General features: G+C 44.7%; 1 protein-coding gene across 1 annotated transcript; it reads left to right on the forward strand.

The window, feature by feature from the left end:
* Positions 1 to 406: 406 nt before the first annotated feature.
* On the forward strand, positions 407 to 6,922 carry dusp27 (dual specificity phosphatase 27). Its single transcript, XM_010771272.1, has 4 exons — positions 407 to 868; positions 1,890 to 2,107; positions 3,346 to 3,803; positions 4,450 to 6,922. Exons 1-4 carry the CDS (start codon positions 462 to 464, stop codon positions 6,646 to 6,648), a joined length of 3,282 nt encoding a protein of 1,093 aa, XP_010769574.1. The 5' UTR covers positions 407 to 461; the 3' UTR covers positions 6,649 to 6,922.
* The last annotated feature ends 2,076 nt before the right edge of the window (positions 6,923 to 8,998 follow it).

Consider the following 8,998-nt stretch of genomic DNA (forward strand, 5'->3'; position numbering starts at 1 on the left):
TCCTCATGCAGACGCCGTTCTGTCCTGCTCTTTAAACTAAGAGTCTAATGAGGTGAAGATCTGCTTCCTCTCGGCACACCACTGACGCTTTATTAGACATAATGCAGGGAGGACACTCATCTCTACATCTCACATACTTTGCGATGATATAAACTGGACCCACAGTGTTGCATGCTGGGAGGACACTGTGGTTTTCACTGATCTGCAGTGTAATGTGTGAATTCAGTCCCTTTTTGCAGACGTATTTTGGTTGTTTGCATCTTATCTTTGCGTGTTTTGCACTCATTCTGAGTCTCTGAGTCGTATTCTGCCTCTTTGTGGGCGTTGTCATCATTTAGCAGACTTTTAACGTGTCTTTAAGGCAACACTTTGTCTATTTGCATCTGTTTGTGGTCTTACTCTCTTGCTTTTGCCTTGCTTGTTTTGGTTGTGTATTATTTATTTTAGCCTCTTTTGTTGCGATGTTTTGCGGTCGTATTATGTCTTTCTGTCAGTCATGTTGTGTCTCTTTAAGGTCTCTTTATGGTGGTGTCTTCTGTCCTCAACTGTGTGTTTTAGTGGCGAAAGCTTGTTTTATATCAGGACTGGTTTGTTTCGTCCACCTGGTTCATCGTTTTGTCTCCTCCCCCCCTTCAGAGCTTCCCCCCCGCAGTGTCAGAGCCGAATCCATCCCAGAGTCGATGCTGGAGACGGCCGAGCAGCTGATGGTGGAAGACCTTTACAACCGGGTGAAGGACATGATGGACGACCGCAGCCCCTACAACACCCCCTGCGTTCTGGACATCCAGAGGGCCATGGTGCAGGACCGCCTGGACGTCAAAGACAACGCCGTGGACGAGGTGTGGCCCAACATCTTCATCGCTGAGAAGTGAGTCCAACACACATCTGAGATACTGAGAGTGAGGGTCCAGCATCCGACGTATAGAGACACAACGAGACTCAAAGAGACTCAAAGAGACACAACGAGACACAAAGAGACACAACGAGACTCAAAGAGACTCAAAGAGACTCAAAGAGACACAACGAGACACAACGAGACACAAAGAGACACAAAGAGACACAACGAGACACAACGACACACAAAGAGACACAAAGAGACACAACGAGACACAAAGAGACACAACGAGACTCAAAGAGACTCAAAGAGACACAACATGACGACAAAGAGACTCAACAAGACTCAAAGAGACACAAAGAGACACAACATGACGACAAAGAGACTCAACGAGACTCATAGAGACTCAAAGAGACACAAAGAGACTCAAAGAGACTCAAAGAGACTCAAAGAGACACAACATGACGACAAAGAGACTCAACGAGACTCAAAGAGACTCAAAGAGACTCAAAGAGACACAACATGACGACAAAGAGACTCAAAGAGACTCAAAGAGACACAACATGACGACAAAGAGACTCAACGAGAGTCATAGAGACTCAAAGAGACTCAAAGAGACTCAAAGAGACACAAAGAGACTCAAAGAGACACAACATGACGACAAAGAGACTCAACGAGAGTCATAGAGACTCATAGAGACTCAAAGAGACTCAACGAGAGTCATAGAGACTCATAGAGACTCAAAGAGACTCAAAGAGACTCAAAGAGACACAACATGACGACAAAGAGACTCAACGAGAGTCATAGAGACTCAAAGAGACTCATAGAGACACAAAGAGACTCAAAGAGACACAAAAAGACTCATAGAGACTCATAGAGACTCAAAGAGACACAACGAGACTCAAAGAGACTCAAAGAGACTCATAGAGACTCAAAGAGACTCAAAGAGACTCAAAGAGACTCAAAGAGACTCAAAGAGACACCAAATGGTCTTGAAAGTTAAAGTGACTTTAATCTGTTTTATTAATCTAGAAGCTGTAACTCCATGTTCCAGGTCTGTGGCGGTGAACAAGGCCCGCCTGAAGCGCATGGGCATCACACACATCCTGAACGCAGCGCACGGCACCGGCGTCTACACGGGCGAGTCGTTCTACTCCGGCATGAGCATCACGTACCTCGGCATCGAGGTGGACGACTTCCCCGACGCAGACATCGCCGTCCACTTCAGACCCAGCGCTGAGTTCCTGGACGAGGCTCTGCTCACACACAAAGGTGAGGATTTACGATAATACCATTTTTATTGATTTTTTACATTTGTCACATCACACAAACACAACCGAACATTCCCCAACATTAGACATATGACAAATAAATAAAATAAAAAGTGTGCAGTTCCTAGAAATCAGTTTAAAGTACAGACCAAGAATATCATTACATTTGCAAATTAACAAATTCAACACAAATACAGTAAAGGCACATCCACAAACAGAGCGGAGTACAGCCTACAATTCTCCAAATAGATTAACCATATTCAACGTGTGTGTGTGTGTGTGTGTGTGTGTGTGTGTGTGTGTGTGTGTGTGTGTGTGTGTGTGTGTGTGTGTGTGTGTGTGTGTGTGTGTGTGTGTGTGTGTGTGTGTGTGTTGAGGTGTATGTTGTGTTGTCTGTTTGTGTTGAGGGTGTGTGTGTGTGTGTGTGTGTGTGTGTGTGTGTGTGTGTGTGTGTGTGTGTGTGTGTGTGTGTGTGTGTGTGTGTGTGTGTGTGTGTGTGTGTGTGTGTGTGTGTGTGTGAGACCATTGACCCAGAGCATCTCCACACTTACACAATGTTTTCCCAGAAGTGTTTTTTCTGAAGAGAGGTCTTGTGTTCGATGGAGATGATCACGTCACGGTCACACACTGAAAACACTCTCCATTGTTTCCTTAAGGTCACGTCTTTATTTAAAGCCAGATAACATCTACGTCATATGTTTATTTTTCAAAATGAGAGCCTCACCGATACATCCAAAAGTTTATTAAACTCTGAATCTGGAAACGCTTTTCATTTTAAATGAATGTCCGGTTTCTCCTTGGCTGTAGTTAAAACATATTTAAATGTGATACAACAATTAAGAAATGTTTTTCTGCTTATTATGTCCTTAATTCACTGAAAAAACTGAAACGTTGACTTGAATTAAACGCATTACGTCAGCAGGTTCCACATAACTTTATTAGGTTAGTTGAAAGTAATCGTATTAAGTGGCACCTAATATTTAAACTTTGAACTTAATATTATTGCTTTCGACTAACATAATGCAGCTGTGTGAAATCTGTTGACATAATGCATTTCATTGAAGTCAACATTTCAGTTTTTTCAGCGTTGATTGTTTGGTCTATGAAATGTCAATGTGAAAAATAAGTATGTGCTTCTTCCTACGATAAGATAAGAAGTACTTGTTGCAGCAGCAGAAAAAGACGAGGCGTTGAACAATAAAAATGCAAAGAAAACTAAATATCTGTGTTTTCCTGCAGGGAAGGTCCTAGTGGTGTCCATGATGGGCGCGAGCCGCTCCGCCGTGCTGGTGGCTTCCTACCTGATGATCTTCCACAACCTGAGCATCATGGAGGCCCTGAGCTCCATGAGGAAGAAGCGCTCCATCAACCCCAACGAGGGCTTCCTGAAGCAGCTGAGGAACCTCAACGAGACCCTGATGGAGGAACGGGACGATGACGACGACACGCTCAGCCAGTGCTCCGTCATCGACGCCCGCGCCAGGAACCGCATCTTCGGAGACGGTGGAGATGATGATGATGATGATGATGAGGACGAGGATACGGATAAAGACGAGGAGCAGAGCATGATCGGGGTGAAAGCGCACTCCATCATGATGGAAGAGGAGGAGGACGGAGGAAGCGTGATGAGCAGCGTGGCGTCCTCCGCTGCGGCGCTCAGGAGCAGATTGATCGGACCCAACAACCAGGGACCAGAGGTGGGATACAAATACTTCGTTACTTAAGTTCGTTTTTAAGAATGGATCAAAGCAATCAGAGGTGGGAAGTCGTAGAGTACAAATACTTCTATTGATTTGAACAGGATCCGTGTATCCATCATTTCCTGGTCTTCTCTAAAGAAGAGGGACCAATGAAAACGTTGTCATGTTGCCGTTGTTCAGCATGGAAACATTCATTAGCTAACAATGACATTATTGTTCTATTAATATAAAGGGAGGTCAGGTACTCTTTAAAACAGCTGCTAGTTATGGGCACTTTTTACTGAAGTACATTTCAAAGTTCTTTACTTTGACTTGAGTAAAGAAGTTTAGTCAGTACTTCTACTTTTACCAGAGTACTTTTAAACACGAGTATCTGTACTTCTACTTGAGTAAAGGATGTGTGTACTTCTACTTGAGTAAAGGATGTGTGTACTTCTACTTGAGTAAAGGATGTGTGTACTTCTACTTGAGTAAAGGATGTGTGTACTTCTACTTGAGTAAAGGATGTGTGTACTTCTACTTGAGTAAAGGATGTGTGTACTTCTACTTGAGTAAAGGATGTGTGTATTTCTACTTGAGTAAAGGATGTGTGTACTTCTACTTGAGTAAAGGATGTGTGTACTCTTGTCCTCTCTGCCTCCAGGGATCCACGCAGGATCAGGAAGAGATCGTCCTCCCCGAGCAGGAAGGCGGAGAAGACGACGATGAGGACGGACTCGACAGCATGATCCGAGAGTGGCAGCGGAGAAACGAGAAGTACAAAGACGACGACTGGTGGGAGGCGCAGCTGAACAGCGACGGAGAGGACGGGGAGTCTCTTTTTGGGGGACGAGTGAGGAAGGAAGGCGCTGATGCAGACGTGGAAAGCGTCACCAGCGAAGATGTTCGAGTCGTGAAAGAGAAGTTGAAGCGCCGCTTTAAACGTCCCCCGTCAGACGCCATGTCCACCTCCAGCTGCAGCAGCTACTCCGACCTGTGGAGGCAGAGGTTGAAGGAAATCGAGGAACAAGCGGCTGCTCGCTACCATAAGAAGGAGGACGAGGAAGGCAGCGAGAGCACAAACACAGAAGAAGACAAGACAAAGAAAATGGACGAGGAAGTGGAGAGCATCATGTCCGACACCAGCTCCATGTACAACTTCTGCCAGAAGAACAAGGAGAAGATGACGCCTCTGGAGCGCTGGCGAGTCAAGAGGATCCAGTTCGGCTGGAACAAGAAAGATCGCGAGGACGGCGAGAAAAGTTCAGTCGGAGACGGAGAAGGAGGCGAAGGAGAGGCCAAGGCGCCGGCCTTCCAAGACGTGAACCTGACGGCGTATCAGTCGTGGAAGATGAGGCAGCAGAAGCGCCTCGGGGAGGAGAACACTCACGAGATTTTGGAGATGAGCCGCGGCGAGGATTCTGCGACGGTGAAGCGGAGGCAGCGGCGCGAGGAACTCCTGGAGCGCTCCAAGAAAACTCTGGAAGAAAGTCAGTCCATTTGCAGCTTTGATGAGAACGAGAGCATGGTCAGCGGCGGGACGATCCCGCTTTCCGCTTTCTGGGCCGGCGCCGGAGTTACCGGGCCTCCAAGTGTCGCCAACGACGACACCATGTCCATGCTCAGCGGCAGATCCTCCGTCATATCTTCAGTGTCGCAGCCTCGCAGCGTCAGATCAGCGCAGAGCGTTCCTCCGATCCTCCCGGTTCCTACGATGCAGGGGCCGGGAGGAGAACCCATGGTGAACCTGGCGAGCATCCAGAACTGGATCGCTAACGTCGTCTCGGAAACCATCAAGCAGAAGCAGAGCGAGATGAGCCTGCCTCCGCCGTCACGAGCCGGGACTGACGTTAGCTACGGCGGCGCGGCGAGTGTGATTTCAGGACGTGTCGTTGACGACGATAGAGCGTCTTTGTTGAGCGGCGCTTCCTGTTCCAGCGCTTTGTCGCAGAGTCGCAGCCGGGCGACGTCCGTCCTCTCAGGAAACTCGGGTCTTACCCTCGGCTCCAAGAAAAACAAGATCACCACCACCAGCGTGCCGCTTTACAGCCTCTTCCAGGACCAGGTGGACATGGGGAAACTGAACGCCATGGACAAGGAGATGAAATCGGAGATGAGGGGCAAGATGTCCACCTACGAGAAGAAGAAGATCCTGGAGGACAACAAGCGCAGCACCTTGTACAAGAAGAAGAAACCGAAGGAGGACGAAGACGAGGAGGAGGAGAGGAAGAAGAAGGAGGAAGAGTTCCTCCAGGAGCCGAAGAAAAAGGAGAGACCTGAGAGGAGTTACGGCCTCTCCGGCTGCTTGAATCTGAACCCTGTGCTGGAGAGAGATAAGAACACGAGCATCGACGACTGGCTGATTAGCGTACGTCCTCCTCCCAGGAAAACAGAAGTCGTGGAGGATCCTTACGACGATCTCGACGCGTCCGCTTCCGAGTTCGACTTCTCGAGCCGCAGGGCCTCGTACGCCGTGGCCGACGAAGAAGAGGAGGAAACCTACGCCTCCAGATTCAGATCAAGGTTACAAGAGGAGCCTTCAAGTGGCGCCGATTATTCCAGCAACGGCTTCGCTCAGTCGCAAAGTCGGGGAGCAGGGAGGTCGCGCGGAGAGGAGAGCTACCACGATATCGCCACCAATAGGAAGTTCGCCAGTCATTCTCGATACGGAAGCAGCGAGACCGAAGGGAGGAGCAGCAGGAGGGAGGAAGCAAGCGAAGAAGACGACGATATCGCCACCTTCATCGCCCAAACCAGGCAGAGGGTCAGGGAACGAGCCGCCGCAGAATGTGAAGACGATGAAGTGTTGGAAGCCTGGCGAGCACAGCAGGACGCCAAATCACAGAGCAGGAGTGAGACTTAAGAGATTTAGGAAAGAAAGTGTGACGACTGGAAACGAGCTGTGAGGTACATCGAGGAAATGAAACTAGTACTTGTGCCTTCTCATCATGCATCAGATCTTCAAGAAGATTAATTGTATTGTCTTTATTGTTATTGTTATTATTATAACTAGTTTATTCCATATTGAAGGTTTTGGTTGCACCACCGTTGAATGTAAAACACATTTAGTAAATATTTTAATGGAAGATGACGTGACAAAAACTACTTTGTTTTATTGTTGCAATAAATATTCTGACAAATAATGGCTTGTGGTTATTTCTATATAATTACATTAACAAATTAATTTGTAATAATTTTACAAATAATAAAAGAGAAAGAAATAACAAATATGAAAACATGAATTATACTTTGAATGATCTGTTTGAACGTTTCTTAAATGTGTGAATGTTATGCTTTTGTTGTTGTTGTGATCCACGATAGTCAACTGGGTGTATTTGAGTTAATCGATAATGAATGTAATTGATACTTCGAGTCCTAGGATTTGCATGCTATCATTCCCCATATTATTTTCTCTACAACCACCTTATCTTTGGTCAATCTATCTGGATGTAAGATGACGGGAAAGCACTATTTCTCCATTTCTTTGAGCCTTAAACCAACATTATCAGTCATTTTGTCATGAACATGAGTTAATCAATACTAAAAAATTGTATTCAATATTATTTTTCTTGGTAGTAAGGGAAGAGGAGATTGAAGTACTCAATCACATCCATTCAGTGTCAAATCATAAACATTTCAGTGTGCAGTTCCTCGTATTACTTCTCACAATCCACCAAAAAGAGCTTAAAGAAACGCACCTTTGGCACAACGAAGGGACCCGGATGTAACGGGACCCGGATGTAACCAATTCATCCTTATCATGGTAAGCTAAAATGAAATGAAAGCAAGCGAACATTGAAACAAATGGTAAATCATAAATGCATAGGTCCAACACAATATATAAAGAATCAGACTGCCTTTAAAGATGTATACATATATGCTCCATGTTCTGTTGGAACAAAATAAATTAATAAATAATATACATATTTAGAAGCTTTTATTTTATAAGTCTTCACCGGAAGTGGAGTGCTTTTATACAATGTCTAACTTTACTATAATTTCTCTCGGTTTTATGAGAACAGTAACTAACTCATTAAAAGTTATACATTAAACTATTGTGTTTTACTCAGATAGTGTGTCTGCCCTCGTGCTAGTGGTATAAATAAATCTTTTAACATTATTTCGTTTTTTCGCCGTAATATGACTGAGTCATATTTCAATGTAAACTGGTCGGTAAAGGGCCTCAGTGAAATGTATATTAAAGGCATTATGTTCAGAAAGTGGGTATTAACGCCCTCTTGTGGTCATGGTGAGGTACTGCAGCTGCTTTTCTGTCAAGCTAGAGGAATTGCATATTACATACCACTTCCTGTAACATCCTACAAAATAAAACATGTTCTATAACAGACGGAAGTGTATTTTAGTTTTTTTAACGCTCAACTTTACTTTACGACTTTATCTGACTGCACGGTATTGTAGTCAACTTGATACAGAAACGTATTACCTATTCTACATCCACTCACTAAGCGGGAAGATATGTTATTTGATGGAAACAGTTCGTTTAGCTTCGGCTAATGTTGTGTGCTAATTATACGGTGGCCGAGAGGGCTCAACGCGCTGAAAACACATACGGCTAACGCTAAAGCAACCGGGAGAGTCGAGGGACTAACTGAGAACTTCAAACATTTAGTTATTCTTGCTGTTAAAAGATCAACAGTAATATATACAATATTAGTACGCTAGATACAAAGTCATTATCACATAACATGGTAACATCGTTCTGTTCCGTTATAAAGAGTTTTATTTTTGAAAGATATTACAGGAAGGGGTATGTAATATGCACTTCTTCTAGCCTTTTAGCGTCCAATTTACATTGAAATATGACTCATAATACGGCGAAATAAAGACAGGATACGTGTTAAGACGTGTATTAACTACCTAGCTCTCAGTTAGCCCCTCGAGTCTCCCGATTACCTTAGCTCTATGTGTTTAGCCAAAGCTAAACGAACTGTTTCCTTCAAATACAATGTCTTCCCGCTTAGTGAGTAGATGTAGAAGATGTAATACGTTTCTGTATCAAGTTGACTACAATACCGAGCAGTTAGATAAAGTCTTAAAGTAAGATTGATCGTTTTAAAAACTAAAATACCCTTCCGTCTGTTACATACAATGTTTTATTTTGTAGGATGTTACAGGAAGTGGTATGTAATATGCAATTCCTCTAGCTTGACAGAAAAGCAGCTGCAGTACCTCACCATGACCACAGGAGGGCG

The sequence above is a fragment of the Notothenia coriiceps genome, unplaced genomic scaffold (genome assembly GCF_000735185.1).
Source record: "Notothenia coriiceps isolate Sejong01 unplaced genomic scaffold, NC01 NC01_scaffold00009750, whole genome shotgun sequence".
Classification (NCBI taxonomy): Eukaryota; Metazoa; Chordata; class Actinopteri; order Perciformes; family Nototheniidae; genus Notothenia; species Notothenia coriiceps.

Bases quoted from the DNA above. Each gene is read 5' to 3' on its own strand.
- dusp27 (XM_010771272.1), top strand. From the start codon at position 462: ATGTTTTGCGGTCGTATTATGTCTTTCTGTCAGTCATGTTGTGTCTCT. The intron at 869-1,889 runs GTGAGTCCAACA...TCCATGTTCCAG, and splicing joins AACATCTTCATCGCTGAGAA to GTCTGTGGCGGTGAACAAGG. The intron at 3,804-4,449 runs GTGGGATACAAA...CTCTGCCTCCAG, and splicing joins CCAACAACCAGGGACCAGAG to GGATCCACGCAGGATCAGGA.